General features: G+C 27.6%; 1 protein-coding gene across 1 annotated transcript in view; it reads left to right on the top strand.

Moving 5' to 3' along the window:
* LOC111625855 (voltage-dependent calcium channel type A subunit alpha-1-like) overlaps positions 1 to 20,325 on the top strand; it is an 83,935-nt gene that overhangs the window by 20,571 nt on the left and 43,039 nt on the right. Inside the window, exon 2 of the mRNA XM_023369095.1 lies at positions 13,714 to 14,022. Within this exon, the coding sequence (XP_023224863.1) occupies positions 13,748 to 14,022 (275 nt within the window). The 5' untranslated portion in view covers positions 13,714 to 13,747. The remainder of the gene's footprint in view (positions 1 to 13,713; positions 14,023 to 20,325) is intronic.

Raw genomic sequence — 20,325 nt, forward strand, 5'->3', positions numbered from 1 at the left:
TGACCACCCGATAACACAGCCAATGCTGCATAAATCAAAACTTTTTCTTTTTTATTAAATCTGGCATGGGAAATATCTACGTATCTAATCGTAAAATATATCGAGATGAGATAGATATTAAAAATAGGAATTTTTCTAAAGAAACTTGGCTCAAACTTTTATTCTTTCAAGCTTCCTACTTTTGGCTACTGTTCGATGAAGAATTGGAATCAAAATTATCGTCGCATCTGTCGAGTCTAGACTGAGTTTAATCGAATTGATCCCATTAGAATTACCATTCCAATTATTCAAACCATAAATTTCAAAACTAGTCATTAGTTTCAAAGCCAAAAATATAACTAAGCCAAATTAATCTTCGTAAATTACTCTCTAACATTTGAAATTTAACAATGTTACCGCCATTTTTTTTTTAGTCTTTAGTATATAAATTTCGGAATATTTTTTTTTCTTTCTTTTATTATTGACTAAACTTCATCTTTTTCGCTTCGTTTTTCTCAGTACTGTATCAGATTTCCACTTTCTATATAGCAATTTGCGTTCGATTGCCAAAGAGATAAGCATCTACTTACATCTTTATTTCTCAGAAATATTTTTATGGATAAAAATTCCATTAAATTTCAAATTAGCAAGAACTGTATTACTTTCATAGAAATCTACTAAAAGGAACGAAAAAAGAAAAAAATTAATATTTATTTATCGAGATACCTTAGAACTTCGAAAGGAATTTTTTTTTATCAATATTTTATTGACTCGTAACATCAGGTATGGACTATCATCCATTCGAATTTTGAGTAATGGTACAGCGTGAATAAAATAAGTAATAAATAAACTCGTTCGGTTAAAAATAACTTTTCTGGGATATAATTGAAGTTTAAAAATATCACATTGTGTATCAGAGAAATAAAAAAAAAAAGAAAATAAAAAGGGAGGTAGTAGCCCCGTCCCAATTTTCAGTCATTTAACAGTTGCATGTGAACACGACTCTCTATTCACAATCATCAATTATGTAGTGGGTGCTAGAAACAGAAAAATCAATGTTTTACCTAAAGAAGTATCCGCCAACCAAGAATAACTTTCTGCTGTTAGTTTTGAGATCACGTACGTCAGGTACGTGACTGCATCAAGTGCATTTATTTGCTCTAAAGCAGGGAAATATATATATATACAAAAATAAATTGATTTGGGACTCTTTGTTGGTGGTGGCCCCAGGTAAGCGCCCTTTCTGCCCGTTGGATAACGTGTCACTGTATAGATGTATAGTTTTTAATTTTTATGATTATAGTATACTTAAACCATTTGAAAGTAAGATAGGGGGTCCCATTACTGCCCACGAATGTGGACTATTATTTTGACCAATTTCAATTATTTTCTTTTAAGAAATGACAAGATATCACCTAGTCTAGGCGATTTCTTGGTGTCACTAGTCCAAACTTGGTGTGCCCCTTGGGAGTAATGGAGCCCTCACCTTATTTGGAATGAAATTAATAAATTTCTAATACATTTCGATAAACGATTATATTTTAAAATAAATTTAAAAGTTTTAAATTTATTAATTTTGAACAAGAATTGTCTAATTGATTAAAACANCCAGCAGAAAAAAATATTAAATTGAAATATCTATAAGGTGAGGAGGAGGTTTGTCATATAATTTATAAAATTTAAAATTATTATCCTTTATTTTAAGCTTTAAAAAAGCGATGGAAAATACAATATACTTTATGATTTTTCAATAACATAAACTACGATGGAGTGCCTGACGGAGGGGAATAAAACTATATATTTTTTGTATTTCCTAGATTGTTTTTAATGTCGGAAGAGCGATATTTGATACGCCGAACGTAATTTGAAGCTCGTTTTTAAAATAATAATAAAAAAAAATGAAATCCACAGATGCTACCAAATATTGATTTATTATATCGAAACCAAATGCTACAGAAATGTCGTTTTTATCAAGATAAAAATGTCTCGTTACATAAAAATTTACAATTTTTTCTCCCTTATTATTATTTATTGGTAACAAGAAATACAAGTATGGCATTATCTATCTAAATATCTTGCGCCATCTGTTGTTTGAATTTTAAATCTCTCTCTCTCTTTTTTTTTTGATAAATAAAAATTAAATATCTAGAAGGATATAGGATTCCCCTGCAAAATATCTCTAGATAAGTAGTTGAACTGAGAAAAAGATGTATTATCCAATAGAATATAAACTTTGTTGTCTAAAAAAATAACTTCAGAATTATTGTAGAAAGTTTGTTTGCAGCTCTCTTGCTGTATAATTTAGAGAAATTAATGTCGGTGTATATACTGTATCGAATGCTTTTTCCAAGTCCATAAAAGCAATGAATAATTTCTTACCTTTTCTATTAATTTGTAATTGAATCAATGATATTAAAGTAAATATGTCGAACTCCATCCCTTTTTCATTAGATAGATATACTACAATTCCGGTATTAAGTATTGTATCCATCCAAATAATTCTTTCATACAACATTACCATGAAACTTTTCCTTAACATTGACATTAAAGCTTTCGACTTATAATATTTTGAAAGAATAGATTTACCTTTTTTAAAAATTATTCGTATATAAACTTTATTCTAAGATAAGATCCCGGGATTAGTGTTTATATAAAATGAGTTAAATCCTGAAACAGTAAAGTTTAAAGAAATATGAAATGAAATATTTCAATACTGTATTTTTATCTAAGTAACAAATCTTCGTATAATTGAATAAAGTACTTTAACAATTGAAGAAAAGTTTATTATTTGTAAAAAAGCAATATTATTAAATAAACATGTATTTCAAAGATAAATTTTATGATTTTTATTTATTTATAAACATATATAGAAAGCTTTATAGTAAAAGCAAAGATGCCACTTCTCGTAAAATATTAACATCTCTAGATAAAAATACGAGTGTAAAAAGATAACAATAGTAATAATATAGAAAATAATAAATAGCATACATAATTCACAGATGTAAATAGGCTTTATGTAAATAAATTTAAGCGAATATAATTTAAATAAATAAATTTTTACATATATTTTTATAAGTAGAAAAGATTCATAAGTATGGGGGTATAGTATTCGAGATCCAGTGTTATATATAAACACTTTTAAAAAGTCAAAAATATACAATAGTTTATAAGGTTAAAATTTATTGCATGTGATTTTATTAGGAATATACGCAATGGAGAAGAAAAAATAAAGTGTTAAACTTCTATTTTAGTAATTCATGAATTATCTTTGTTACAATAAGAAGAAATATAACGTGTTTTATGACGAATAACTGCCCAAATATAAATTTATAACCATTAATAAGCCTATTGTTTAGTAAACTAGTAAATGATGAAATGGTTAAAAATCGATCCATCATTTGATTAATATTTACACTTAAAAAATCTCTACAGATGTTATAATGTGTTATGCTTATTTTATTAGACGATAACATCATATATTTGGATTACTGTCAAGCTACAAGTTAATTAATTATGTTACTGGTGAAATTTCTAAAGTATTAATCTTGATCTCACAGCTGTTTTCAATTTTTTTAATGACATATATCTCATAACTAATATGGCATTCATTGTTTGACAATGTATTTATTAAATATATTTAGATAATAAGTAACGAAAGAATTGTTCAATATTCGGTTAGAGATTTATTTTAAATATCAAATAGATGATAAAATATTCTCTTGTAAATATTCCGATCCTACTCGAGATATGATACGTGATCCCCCTCATCTCCTGGACCTTTAACTGTCAAAATTTAGTACCATCGATTTCCCTGATACACAAATGTCTCNAAAAGGAATGAAATTAGAAGACGTAGCGTAAGTAATTATTTCATTTCCTTTAATTTAATATATAATAAAACAATTTTATTTTTATAATTCAATTATTTTACGTATGTTTTCTAAACTTTAATTAATAACTGTCAACCTTACTGAAGAGAATAATAAAAAAAAAATCCCGATTTTTATATAAAATTCGAGAAATATTTGATAAAAAATAAACTTGAAATTAATTTATAAAACAAACAAGACTTTCTCGTGCATCCATGGATCATTTTTAATGTATTAGGGAACATTTTAAGAATTCACGTGGTGACTGGCAATACGACATTGACACTTTCGTTCTGTTTTTTTCTTCTATTCTGATGTCATTGTCCTACAAAACTGTTTTCGACCGCGAATCCCGACCACCTAGAGGGTTGCTACGTGGCCCTCAGGGGGTCAAGAAAGGAAGACTACTTTCAAACTTTTACCATAAACTATAAATGAACACTAAAATGAAAGTATACGCATTTAGGAAATTTATACGATGCTGGGAGGTAGAACAATGAAAAACTTCGAAATGCTTTAGAAATCTGTTATATTCCACAACAAAACTTTTACATTATACGAATATCCTTTTATATAACTTCGTATATTAAACACGTAAACGTATTTGTAATCATTTTATAAATCGTTTTTAATTATTACACTGTTAAAGAATCGTAGATTATATTTATTAAATTATTCACAAAATAAATGAATATACTTGGAGGCTTCTTAATACGATTTGTTGCCTCACTGGTTGTGTCGATTCCTTCCCCTCGATATAACAAATCGAGTTATATCGAGGGAAAGGAATCTCGACACAAAATAAAAGACTTTAAGCACACAAATAAATATACTTTTATTTATTTTATTTCTGAGCATTTTATATTTTTACAAACTTCTGTAGTCGTGTATTGAAACGGAATACTTCTTATAATACTTTCTACCCCAGCAGAAAAAAATATTAAATTGAAATATCTATAAGGTGAGGAGGAGGTTTGTCATATAATTTATAAAATTTAAAATTATTATCCTTTATTTTAAGCTTTTCATTTATGAATTGATAAAATTCCGTGTCATCTCCGCATCATTTGATTCGATGGACGAATTATCAATTATAAATGATGCTATAACGAAAGGAAGAATAAGTCATAAAGTATATTTAATGAAAGATATTAGAGGAAAAAAATTTACTAGATCTATCAATTTTATTTATTCATATAGACTAGATCAATTAAATTAATTTGAAAATTTGGCATTTCTAACCGACGATCAATAAGAAAATTTATTCGTGATCATCGTATACGTTACAATATTTATACAAATTTATATATAATAGTATTTGTTAGATTAATTTTAAAAGAAAAAAATATATAATTTAGGGTTTAATTTAAGTTTCTCTTATGTTTCTAGCTTATGGTTATTCGAAATTTCTCAATGATTTAATAATTATTGAGAAATTTCGCTTAGAATAATTTGAGATTTAAAATAATAATATGATTTTAATTTTAAAAAAATTATAAAAGGATTAAAAATATATATATATATTGCTAAAATTAATGACTTTTCACCTAGATTTATATTAGAAAACGTTGAATATTGTGGATAAAACCACTAAACACTAATCGTTGATTCGCGCCTGGTCAAGAGGTTGGCCACGTGTAGTTTTACGGGTTTCTTCACGTTAGTAACACATCTAAATGGGGCCAGTTTCTCATAGAAAGTCCTCCCTGGAGGTACGAGTCGCGCTGCCGTAAACAAGTAAACTAAACCATAATGAATATTACATGGATGCTGACAGATTCTTTAGATTTATACTTATATTCTTTTAGACTGGATTATTGCAGTTCTTTTTAATTACTCTAATTAACGTAGAAATTTTTCAATTCTAATTAGAATAACGCTAATTAAGAAGACTGGCAAAAATTATAATGATGAGAATTTTTCTTTGTCATTAGAATTTTTAGTTAATATTTCTTGCAAATCTTCTAATTTGCTTATGATAATTTACTTTTTGTCATTTTATTAAAAATGAGATATGGAAGCAAGAAATATCTTTATTTTTTCCATAATATAAAAAGCTCTGGTGAACAATCAACTGACTACTAAACGCCTTTTAAGATCGTACAGTCTCTTATTTATCTATGCAGGGATTAAATTTATACGAGATACTAATTTAAAACTAAGTGTCATCCTTCGAAAGTATATTTGCTTATGCAGTAATATTCTCTGCTATTGGAGATGGACGTATTCCATACTGCATGGGTGTTTGTAAGCTCTTTCTATCCACTCTCCAACAATTAACTGCTGTATAGAACCAAAGACTTACTTCTATTGCTTTAATTTGTAAAATCTTACGAGTTGTTGTGTATCACCCTGTGTTAGACGTCGAGTAATACAATTCTCGCTATATTTGTTTATGTTTATACACAGTTATCTCTCTGTTTGTGTACAAATGACCATACCAAAGAGAAATAACGCTTAAAAGTCTGAAATATGCGCTCGATTTAACACCATTTTTACACTTTTATATTATAAAAATTAGCGAGTTAAATCTTATTATCCCCCTTGTAATATAACCTAACTCAATTGTATCTGTAATATGATTATTAAGTGAATTCAATATTAAAAGTATACAATTTCGAAAGTTAAATACATAAATATCCTTTAATTTTATGGTTAAAGTATTATAATCTTTATTAATTATAATGTGTTATACTTACAAATTCCGATTTTCGAACACGAGAATTTATTATCTAATAAATTTGAATATATATATATATTTCGCTTCGTTTATTGACAAAATTTTGGTATATTGTTTATGAAAAACAAATTTAATAATTTGTACTTACGTATTTTCAAATGAAACTCGCTTTATTTAACGTATTCTGCCGTAAAAAAAGCACTTTGAAATGTACTTTCAAAGCCATTTTCACCTGCAAAATTTCATCTCGGATCATTAAACCCGCATCTTCTCAGAATTTCGAGATAATTTAGAAACGTTTGTAAATTGTTTCCTCGGCATTAAAAGTCTGAATTATTATGGAATGGTCTAGATACGTTGGTTGAGCATTTGTAAGAAAGTAGGAAGATGTATACAGTAGATTTATTGTGCCTTAAGGTTCTCATCCCATCACATGTCTATATTTACATACGCTTTTTTAAATTAAATTACATTTAGATAATATTCAAGCTATTTTAAATTTGAAAGTCGCATTTAATATTCAGTTTTATTTTCCTCAGTTACAAATATATATATATATACAAAAATAAATTGATTTGGGACTCTTTGTTGGTGGTGGCCCCAGGTAAGCGCCCTTTCTGCCCGTTGGATAACGTGTCACTGTATAGATGTATAGTTTTTAATTTTTATGATTATAGTATACTTAAACCATTTGAAAGTAAGATAGGGGGTCCCATTACTGCCCACGAATGTGGACTATTATTTTGACCAATTTCAATTATTTTCTTTTAAGAAATGACAAGATATCACCTAGTCTAGGCGATTTCTTGGTGTCACTAGTCCAAACTTGGTGTGCCCCTTGGGAGTAATGGAGCCCTCACCTTATTTGGAATGAAATTAATAAATTTCTAATACATTTCGATAAACGATTATATTTTAAAATAAATTTAAAAGTTTTAAATTTATTAATTTTGAACAAGAATTGTCTAATTGATTAAAACAATTTATAATTCATATTTATTATTTTAATAAAATTTTAAATTAATTAAGGATCTTTTAATTTATATATATAAAATTTTTATTCGTTAATTATAAATTAATGCGATGAATGAGTTAAACTATTCTTAACTTTCTACCGTCAATGAATGGAAGATCAATTCGAAGAATGTTTTAAATGTTGAAATTCTGTTAAATAAATAATATTTTATTCGTCTTAATTTGATATAATTAAATCTATTAATGGAATAATTCATTTTTTGGGCTGCAATCTGAAAAAATTCTAGACCTATATATTTTTCCATTGTCACTGTCTCTCCTTCTTTAATCTCAAGAACGGTGTTAGATAGATAAAAATCGAGACCAGATATGGAAAGCTTAGGGGCAGAGGATCTCTATTAATCATACATAAACTTCCGGTCTAGATCGGAAGTCACGTGATTTCAATTCAAAAATTTTTTCTCTGAACGGAGCTGACCGGCATGGCTCTGTTGTTATCGGGGAAAGTATGATTTACAGGGGAAAAACTATTAATTTGAGATGGAGAGCTTATATTTTAAATGAAATAAATTAAAAATATGATTAAAAATTGCAACCCGGCATTATGACCATATCACAATAATTTTTACACGTTATAAATAATGTATAAGAAATAATATATCACTTTTATTATGATGTACTGATGTGCTTATTATAAATTTACTGACTGATAATGTGGTTTTGCCACTTGCAAATCTTTAGCAAGCTCACACAATTTGCAAGTAGAAAGACTTCATTATTAATAAATATGTATTATTTATATTACTCACATTTTAATTTTTTATACGTATCGAGGGAATTTCATGTTTAATTAACTATAGTGACTCGCATACTATATATATATACATAATGGTAATAAATATAATAGATAATTATTTCAAGCATCATTATTACGCAAAGGAGTGAAATTTATTCTACATAATAATTGAATAGTCTATTATTTTCCAAATATATTAATATATTTACTTTACGTCAACTATCTATTCATTTATTTTACATTTTATGCCTGTAAAAACAGTCAATACAGTCCACGTCATGCAATGTAATTGTAATATGTTCAGATGTTCATTATATTTCATTATATCTTATTAAACTATGAATGTTTAAATTATTGGATGAGCATTTAAAATACTATTTAAAATAAATATATCTACGTTAAAATTGAAAAAACTGCTTAATTATATTAAACAGAAAATTTTCTGTATTTTAATTATTAATTTTAATTAACTTCTGTACAACAAATGAATCAAATGACAGTACTTCTTAGTAATATTTACTATTGCCTACAGGTTTATCGAAATGGTTTGCAACTAATTTTTGTTTTTTAGTAAAATTGCAATAGAAGACATTGCAACTTATAAACAACTCCAGCGATGTACAGCTTTAATGTAAACACTCCAACTTTCAAGCCGGCATTTAGGCACGTCAAGCATAAAAAGTGGAACAACTGTAGAATCTCAAACATAAATTTTCATATAAATATTTTCTGAGTGACAGAATTTCCTATAAATATTTTTGATTATTTTGATATAAGAAGCATGACAAGTCATACTTCATATATCAAAACACTTTGGAGATTTTCTGGTAAAATGTAAATAGAGAAGACGAAATTGAAGAAGTTGCAAGGGACTATGCATTGATTATTTTTATTGTTTCGAATGAACGGATGAATTATTATGTTGATTGACTTTATAGATCAACGAACTCTCTCTCTCTCCTCGTTTGTTTGTATCCAAACTCGTTAACATTCTGTCAATATAAGTTTAGAATAAACTTAATGTTGTGAATTGTTGAACTTCCTAATGTATCTTTAAACTAAATGTAGGAGAATCAGAGATATGCATTTTTAAAATTAATTTTTATCCTGTTTAATTCATGAAATTCTTCTCTTGAAAGCAGTTTATTATTTAAAATGTTATGTCACGAAATCATAAATAAGAAAACTAATTAGAAATATAATTGCTATCATTACTTTTACAAGTCCTCATATTGATTCGTGGATATTAAGAGGGTGGGCCATATCTTCTGAACTAATGGTTCGATTTTCTTGAAAATTTCTAGAAATGTTACCCCCTAATATGCAAATCATCACGCAAAATTTCAGAAGTTTTCGACAGAAGACGCGGGAATTATTAAATTTTAAATTGGGTGGAAAAAATCGTACCTCTACACAGAAATGTAAAGAAAAAAATCCTAAATTTTTTGCATTTCTTGACGTTGTAAGGTCCCCTGAGTGTAAAAACATAAGCCATACTTTTTCTTATAGCAGGGAAGATAAAAATAATTAATTTTAAATATAATTGTAAATTAAAACACGTAATAAACATAAAAATAGTTATTACATAAATTTCCTAGTATAAAACGGCAGAAACGTCTTAATTTCGATATTTTTTAAATAACAAAATGTAGTTTCATTCTTAAACAAGATTAAATTAAAATTAAATTATGTTTAGTTGTATTTATTATAATTAAATTAATTTTAAAAGCTATCGAGTTGCTTTAACGATGATTTATTCAAGGCTAATTGAGATCGAACTGCTTTGGTTATGATTAATTCCGAATTAAGTGATCTTTCGATTAGATTATATTATGATGGTGTCAGGACGGAAGATTTACTTAATATCCATTAATTCTTCGCTAATCAATACGACTAATTATAAAAATTACTTCCTTATTAGATAAATAACAGCTGTTACCATCGGGCACGTGTTCTACTTTTGTAGAAACAAGTATATTAAATATTTATAATTGTCATGTAGCGCAACTTCCATAAATATAAGATAATGCATTTCTGTAATCATGGATCTCGTGTATTCATAATTATTCAAACACATTTTATTAAGACAAACTTGATTGAAGATGTTATTTAAATAAGGAAGTAACATTAAGAAGAATTTTTCAAAGTTGAAATGATGGAGTTGCGAGCGCTTGTTAAATGCATTGATCTGTCACAGGTACGAAGGAAACAAAGCACTGTTTGATGTTCGTTAATTAGTTAGACGAATAAGCTCATACGATTAAGCAGAATTTAAACTGTTGAATTGACAGTTTCTATTGGAAATTTCAATGAAATTCTTGTCTTCGTGTTAGAACCGATAGTCGAGTTTGGCGTGTTATCGTCGCTTATTCCTAATTGGACGTCGATTTGAAAAAATTGTAGACCTATAAATTTCCAGTGTTCTTCCTTAATCTCAAGAACGGTGTTAGATAGATGAAATTCGAGACCAGATATTTACATATCTGGTCTCGAATTTCATCTATCTAACACCGTTCTTGAGATATGTAAATATCTGGTCTCGAATTTTATCTAGCTAATATCTTAAGCTTAGGGACAACGGGCTCTTATTAACTGTATACGAATTTCCAGTTTAGACTGGAAGTCCTGTGATTTCAATTCAAAAATTTTCTCAAAATACAGTTACACAGATGACCGGCACGACTCTATTGTTGTCAGGAAAAGTATGATGTACAGGGGTAAGATCCTATTGATTTAAAATGGAGAGCATATATTTTAAATGAAATAAATTAAAAATATAATTAAAAATTTTCGCTCATTAAAATTTCATTCAATTCACTTGTCTATTTTTCATGAACTAGTTAAACACACTTCACTTACAAATCTCAAATATTTAGTTTTGCAATAAATTATTTAGGAACCAACGCTATATTATTTGGGTTAATTCATTAGAAACGTCGCGATTGTTATTAGATTTAATGAGGTGTTTAATATTTAAGGATTATCATACTTTCGATTTAAATTTTCACTGTTTAATCGAGATTTCTGAATATAGCGAATGCAACGCAATGTAAATTCAAACAGTTATAGTTCTCTGAAGCATTAAGAATGAGGCCTACTGGAGACTTTGCAGGGAAATTTATTAGCGAGGCCCCAAAATATTTGCAAAAAAAGGGGACCGGAAAAATGACGTTTGAGCCGGTCCCGATTGAAAGCAATCAAACTAATTTGACACTCCTGTAATGATATGAGATGCGGGATTTACCGCAAAATCAATTTAAAATTTAGAATTGTTCATCCCAGTTGAAAATCTTTAGCTGTATTGATGTTTTAAAAGTACATTAGTAGTATAAGTCTTTCATAATGCGGATCTACATTTTACGGATCTTTAAAAAGCACTCTATTCATTCGTGATGTACAGTACTTTTAAGTAGCGCAGCTTTTAGTGACAATGGAGCGCTTTCTGTGAAAATTAAATACACGCTATTCATAGTTTTCAGTGTAAAGAAGTAAATAAAATACGGAAATTTTATTATCAAGCTGTTATATTTGCATTTTTTTTTCGTTTAACTTATAACTGTAGTTGTAAGTTGGCCTTTCACTTATGTTATTGTTAACTGTAAATTAAACGAAAAAAACCTTCTGTACCGGTAAAACATTTATAAAAAATATTAGTAAACACTTACCTTTCGATATTATCTAAAAAATTATAGGATAAAAAATGAAAAATATAACAGAATTTTACATTTTTTTTCCAGTAATTTACATGAACCGTTTGAGCTGGAAGTTTCCTTATAAATTACGTTAATCTTATTAAATTTTATTTATTTAGAATACGCAGAAGCTTTCAGGATAGAATTTTTATAAATAAATTTTTGTAATAAAACAAAACTAATTTGTAAAACAAGACTTTAGTCAATAGAAAAATATCGCAAATCCAATGTGTATAAATAAATAAATTCTTAAATCTGTTTTAGAGAAACAATATACTGTTGACAGGAACTAACATCTCGAAAAGAATTTTTCAAGTAATAAATATAATTTCCTTCTTCTTTTTTTTTTCTGTATGCGTAACGCTTAACTGAGATAAGGAGCAAATATATTTGACAAGCACTTTACAGGTTTTCATAATCGTTTACGCGAATGTCATTAACTTACGAATGTTTTCAACATCGATCATTTTCATATTTATTTTTCTATCTCCCATTATAAAGCGTACGGTTCACCTTTTACGTAGAATTTCGACGTCACTTTCTTCTTCTTTGCTAAATCTAAATACATTATACAAAGCGTGTTACCAAACGAATATTTCGGCTTAATACGTCATTAAGGAAATTATTCAACGTATACTTTTACATTTAATAATTCAGTCGGATAGATTTAAAAATTTAAATATCTTTCAGACGAAATTCTTAGAATTTCATGACGTTACTATGGTAACGGCGGGTATCATTTACCTTTCGTCGTCGGTCACGTGACCCAATTTAACATCTTATAATGTCGATCTTAGTGGATAAAAATTCGTGGAAAAATTGCCGTCGTACTATAAATAATCGTAGCACATATATTTTTTTTTTCTTTTCTTATTTTCTCCCCCCTTCATCCTTTTTATTTCGGAGGAAAGAAAAATTTATTTACATTAAGTTCCCTCGAGTAACAACTGATCTATAATTAATTTAGTCCGAATTCTGAATGGAATAACATCAACCATTTTGCATTGCCATGGTTACAGATTAAATAGTTTATTGCTCAACTGACTCGATTCCTCTTTAAACGTTATTTTACTTTTATTCAAACGGAATAATATAATTATTTAAGAACGTTTCAGTCATATTTTGAAAATATTTATATTTTAACAATAACGTCAATACCCATTAGTAAATTTTATATTGTTTTCTTTATCTTATATTAAATTATCTTATGTCAATATTTANAACAAATTTTTATTTAATTATTTAATTTTCTGAATATTTTTTAAAGATGGAGGAGAAATTTTAAGACAGATAAATCACTTTTACGATTATAATTTAGGGAATTTTTGGGTCGAACCGAGGGGGCGCCGTTTTGTCCACTTTGCGTAAGCCTAAATGAATATATATATATATATAAGCCTATTTTTTAATTTAATAATTAGTAAAAAATACGACAGATGGCACTAAATGAAAAACCCGGAACTAATAAGATTAATAGAAGTAATGATTCTTGTTAAATTAACCTTTATTTAATAAGCAGTTTTCTTTTGGTGGGTCCACGAACTTAATTAGTTAATTGACAATTAAGGGTTTCGAAAATTGGCTGTATTTAATTATAAATTAATTTATTTTGCATAATTAACACTTATTTATCCTTTGTAAAACTTTAAAAGATTTATCTCTGTGTTAAAATAACTTATAAAAAATTCATCAATAATCGGATATTTTCGGTCTTTTTTTCAGTTTTGTAATAAGAAGTGTAAACTAAGAATAGACTATGATTGGATCTGCTGGAAGACATGTGAGGAGGAGATCATCCTCTCCTAATCCTCTGTCACCGAGCTTCCGGAGGGCATCGACTGCAACTATAACCAGTCAGTTAGAAACTGAAGATGTTGTGTATAAGGATCCGAATGATCCTAATCTACTCACAGTGCCTGACATACCACCCGGTGTAAGGTTAAAACGTAGAAGTGCTGTGGGTCAATCTGACCATAAAAGTTGTGCCATTTTGCATAGCAAATTAAAAGGAATGAAATTAGAAGACGTAGCGTAAGTAATTATTTCATTTCCTTTAATTTAATATATAATAAAACAATTTTATTTTTATAATTCAATTATTTTACGTATGTTTTCTAAACTTTAATTAATAACTGTCAACCTTACTGAAGAGAATAATAAAAAAAAATCCCGATTTTTATATAAAATTCGAGAAATATTTGATAAAAAATAAACTTGAAATTAATTTATAAAACAAACAAGACTTTCTCGTGCATCCATGGATCATTTTTAATGTATTAGGGAACATTTTAAGAATTCACGTGGTGACTGGCAATACGACATTGACACTTTCGTTCTGTTTTTTTCTTCTATTCTGATGTCATTGTCCTACAAAACTGTTTTCGACCGCGAATCCCGACCACCTAGAGGGTTGCTACGTGGCCCTCAGGGGGTCAAGAAAGGAAGACTACTTTCAAACTTTTACCATAAACTATAAATGAACACTAAAATGAAAGTATACGCATTTAGGAAATTTATACGATGCTGGGAGGTAGAACAATGAAAAACTTCGAAATGCTTTAGAAATCTGTTATATTCCACAACAAAACTTTTACATTATACGAATATCCTTTTATATAACTTCGTATATTAAACACGTAAACGTATTTGTAATCATTTTATAAATCGTTTTTAATTATTACACTGTTAAAGAATCGTAGATTATATTTATTAAATTATTCACAAAATAAATGAATATACTTGGAGGCTTCTTAATACGATTTGTTGCCTCACTGGTTGTGTCGATTCCCTCCCCTCGATATAACAAATCGAGTTATATCGAGGGAAAGGAATCTCGACACAAAATAAAAGACTTTAAGCACACAAATAAATATACTTTTATTTATTTTATTTCTGAGCATTTTATATTTTTACAAACTTCTGTAGTCGTGTATTGAAACGGAATACTTCTTATAATACTTTCTACCCCAGCAGAAAAAAATATTAAATTGAAATATCTATAAGGTGAGGAGGAGGTTTGTCATATAATTTATAAAATTTAAAATTATTATCCTTTATTTTAAGCTTTTCATTTATGAATTGATAAAATTCCGTGTCATCTCCGCATCATTTGATTCGATGGACGAATTATCAATTATAAATGATGCTATAACGAAAGGAAGAATAAGTCATAAAGTATATTTAATGAAAGATATTAGAGGAAAAAAATTTACTAGATCTATCAATTTTATTTATTCATATAGACTAGATCAATTAAATTAATTTGAAAATTTGGCATTTCTAACCGACGATCAATAAGAAAATTTATTCGTGATCATCGTATACGTTACAATATTTATACAAATTTATATATAATAGTATTTGTTAGATTAATTTTAAAAGAAAAAAATATATAATTTAGGGTTTAATTTAAGTTTCTCTTATGTTTCTAGCTTATGGTTATTCGAAATTTCTCAATGATTTAATAATTATTGAGAAATTTCGCTTAGAATAATTTGAGATTTAAAATAATAATATGATTTTAATTTTAAAAAAATTATAAAAGGATTAAAAATATATATATATATTGCTAAAATTAATGACTTTTCACCTAGATTTATATTAGAAAACGTTGAATATTGTGGATAAAACCACTAAACACTAATCGTTGATTCGCGCCTGGTCAAGAGGTTGGCCACGTGTAGTTTTACGGGTTTCTTCACGTTAGTAACACATCTAAATGGGGCCAGTTTCTCATAGAAAGTCCTCCCTGGAGGTACGAGTCGCGCTGCCGTAAACAAGTAAACTAAACCATAATGAATATTACATGGATGCTGACAGATTCTTTAGATTTATACTTATATTCTTTTAGACTGGATTATTGCAGTTCTTTTTAATTACTCTAATTAACGTAGAAATTTTTCAATTCTAATTAGAATAACGCTAATTAAGAAGACTGGCAAAAATTATAATGATGAGAATTTTTCTTTGTCATTAGAATTTTTAGTTAATATTTCTTGCAAATCTTCTAATTTGCTTATGATAATTTACTTTTTGTCATTTTATTAAAAATGAGATATGGAAGCAAGAAATATCTTTATTTTTTCCATAATATAAAAAGCTCTGGTGAACAATCAACTGACTACTAAACGCCTTTTAAGATCGTACAGTCTCTTATTTATCTATGCAGGGATTAAATTTATACGAGATACTAATTTAAAACTAAGTGTCATCCTTCGAAAGTATATTTGCTTATGCAGTAATATTCTCTGCTATTGGAGATGGACGTATTCCATACTGCATGGGTGTTTGTAAGCTCTTTCTATCCACTCTCCAACAATTAACTGCTGTATAGAACCAAAGACTTACTTCTATTGCTTTAATTTGTAAAATCTTACGAGTTGTTGTGTATCACCCTGTGTTAGACGTCGAGTAATACAATTCTCGCTATATTTGTTTATGTTTATACACAGTTATCTCTCTGTTTGTGTACAAATGACCATACCAAAGAGAAATAACGCTTAAAAGTCTGAAATATGCGCTCGATTTAACACCATTTTTACACTTTTATATTATAAAAATTAGCGAGTTAAATCTTATTATCCCCCTTGTAATATAACCTAACTCAATTGTATCTGTAATATGATTATTAAGTGAATTCAATATTAAAAGTATACAATTTCGAAAGTTAAATACATAAATATCCTTTAATTTTATGGTTAAAGTATTATAATCTTTATTAATTATAATGTGTTATACTTACAAATTCCGATTTTCGAACACGAGAATTTATTATCTAATAAATTTGAATATATATATATATTTCGCTTCGTTTATTGACAAAATTTTGGTATATTGTTTATGAAAAACAAATTTAATAATTTGTACTTACGTATTTTCAAATGAAACTCGCTTTATTTAACGTATTCTGCCGTAAAAAAAGCACTTTGAAATGTACTTTCAAAGCCATTTTCACCTGCAAAATTTCATCTCGGATCATTAAACCCGCATCTTCTCAGAATTTCGAGATAATTTAGAAACGTTTGTAAATTGTTTCCTCGGCATTAAAAGTCTGAATTATTATGGAATGGTCTAGATACGTTGGTTGAGCATTTGTAAGAAAGTAGGAAGATGTATACAGTAGATTTATTGTGCCTTAAGGTTCTCATCCCATCACATGTCTATATTTACATACGCTTTTTTAAATTAAATTACATTTAGATAATATTCAAGCTATTTTAAATTTGAAAGTCGCATTTAATATTCAGTTTTATTTTCCTCAGTTACAAATATATATATATATACAAAAATAAATTGATTTGGGACTCTTTGTTGGTGGTGGCCCCAGGTAAGCGCCCTTTCTGCCCGTTGGATAACGTGTCACTGTATAGATGTATAGTTTTTAATTTTTATGATTATAGTATACTTAAACCATTTGAAAGTAAGATAGGGGGTCCCATTACTGCCCACGAATGTGGACTATTATTTTGACCAATTTCAATTATTTTCTTTTAAGAAATGACAAGATATCACCTAGTCTAGGCGATTTCTTGGTGTCACTAGTCCAAACTTGGTGTGCCCCTTGGGAGTAATGGAGCCCTCACCTTATTTGGAATGAAATTAATAAATTTCTAATACATTTCGATAAACGATTATATTTTAAAATAAATTTAAAAGTTTTAAATTTATTAATTTTGAACAAGAATTGTCTAATTGATTAAAACAATTTATAATTCATATTTATTATTTTAATAAAATTTTAAATTAATTAAAGATCTTTTAATTTATATATATAAAATTTTTATTCGTTAATTATAAATTAATGCGATGAATGAGTTAAACTATTCTTAACTTTCTACCGTCAATGAATGGAAGATCAATTCGAAGAATGTTTTAAATGTTGAAATTCTGTTAAATAAATAATATTTTATTCGTCTTAATTTGATATAATTAAATCTATTAATGGAATAATTCATTTTTTGGGCTGCAATCTGAAAAAATTCTAGACCTATATATTTTTCCATTGTCACTGTCTCTCCTTCTTTAATCTCAAGAACGGTGTTAGATAGATAAAAATCGAGACCAGATATGGAAAGCTTAGGGGCAGAGGATCTCTATTAATCATACATAAACTTCCGGTCTAGATCGGAAGTCACGTGATTTCAATTCAAAAATTTTTTCTCTGAACGGAGCTGACCGGCATGGCTCTGTTGTTATCGGGGAAAGTATGATTTACAGGGGAAAAACTATTAATTTGAGATGGAGAGCTTATATTTTAAATGAAATAAATTAAAAATATGATTAAAAATTGCAACCTGGCATTATGACCATATCACAATAATTTTTACACGTTATAAATAATGTATAAGAAATAATATATCACTTTTATTATGATGTACTGATGTGCTTATTATAAATTTACTGACTGATAATGTGGTTTTGCCACTTGCAAATCTTTAGCAAGCTCACACAATTTGCAAGTAGAAAGACTTCATTATTAATAAATATGTATTATTTATATTACTCACATTTTAATTTTTTATACGTATCGAGGGAATTTCATGTTTAATTAACTATAGTGACTCGCATACTATATATATATACATAATGGTAATAAATATAATAGATAATTATTTCAAGCATCATTATTACGCAAAGGAGTGAAATTTATTCTACATAATAATTGAATAGTCTATTATTTTCCAAATATATTAATATATTTACTTTACGTCAACTATCTATTCATTTATTTTACATTTTATGCCTGTAAAAACAGTCAATACAGTCCACGTCATGCAATGTAATTGTAATATGTTCAGATGTTCATTATATTTCATTATATCTTATTAAACTATGAATGTTTAAATTATTGGATGAGCATTTAAAATACTATTTAAAATAAATATATCTACGTTAAAATTGAAAAAACTGCTTAATTATATTAAACAGAAAATTTTCTGTATTTTAATTATTAATTTTAATTAACTTCTGTACAACAAATGAATCAAATGACAGTACTTCTTAGTAATATTTACTATTGCCTACAGGTTTATCGAAATGGTTTGCAACTAATTTTTGTTTTTTAGTAAAATTGCAATAGAAGACATTGCAACTTATAAACAACTCCAGCGATGTACAGCTTTAATGTAAACACTCCAACTTTCAAGCCGGCATTTAGGCACGTCAAGCATAAAAAGTGGAACAACTGTAGAATCTCAAACATAAATTTTCATATAAATATTTTCTGAGTGACAGAATTTCCTATAAATATTTTTGATTATTTTGATATAAGAAGCATGACAAGTCATACTTCATATATCAAAACACTTTGGAGATTTTCTGGTAAAATGTAAATAGAGAAGACGAAATTGAAGAAGTTGCAAGGGACTATGCATTGATTATTTTTATTGTTTCGAATGAACGGATGAATTATTATGTTGATTGACTTTATAGATCAACGAACTCTCTCTCTCTCCTCGTTTGTTTGTATCCAAACTCGTTAACATTCTGTCAATATAAGTTTAGAATAAACTTAATGTTGTGAATTGTTGAACTTCCTAATGTATCTTTAAACTAAATGTAGGAGAATCAGAGATATGCATTTTTAAAATTAATTTTTATCCTGTTTAATTCATGAAATTCTTCTCTTGAAAGCAGTTTATTATTTAAAATGTTATGTCACGAAATCATAAATAAGAAAACTAATTAGAAATATAATTGCTATCATTACTTTTACAAGTCCTCATATTGATTCGTGGATATTAAGAGGGTGGGCCATATCTTCTGAACTAATGGTTCGATTTTCTTGAAAATTTCTAGAAATGTTACCCCCTAATATGCAAATCATCACGCAAAATTTCAGAAGTTTTCGACAGAAGACGCGGGAATTATTAAATTTTAAATTGGGTGGAAAAAATCGTACCTCTACACAGAAATGTAAAGAAAAAAATCCTAAATTTTTTGCATTTCTTGACGTTGTAAGGTCCCCTGAGTGTAAAAACATAAGCCATACTTTTTCTTATAGCAGGGAAGATAAAAATAATTAATTTTAAATATAATTGTAAATTAAAACACGTAATAAACATAAAAATAGTTATTACATAAATTTCCTAGTATAAAACGGCAGAAACGTCTTAATTTCGATATTTTTTAAATAACAAAATGTAGTTTCATTCTTAAACAAGATTAAATTAAAATTAAATTATGTTTAGTTGTATTTATTATAATTAAATTAATTTTAAAAGCTATCGAGTTGCTTTAACGATGATTTATTCAAGGCTAATTGAGATCGAACTGCTTTGGTTATGATTAATTCCGAATTAAGTGATCTTTCGATTAGATTATATTATGATGGTG

The sequence above is a fragment of the Centruroides sculpturatus genome, unplaced genomic scaffold (genome assembly GCF_000671375.1).
Source record: "Centruroides sculpturatus isolate CEXI.00-Female unplaced genomic scaffold, Cexi_2.0 scaffold427, whole genome shotgun sequence".
Taxonomy (NCBI): domain Eukaryota; kingdom Metazoa; phylum Arthropoda; class Arachnida; order Scorpiones; family Buthidae; genus Centruroides; species Centruroides sculpturatus.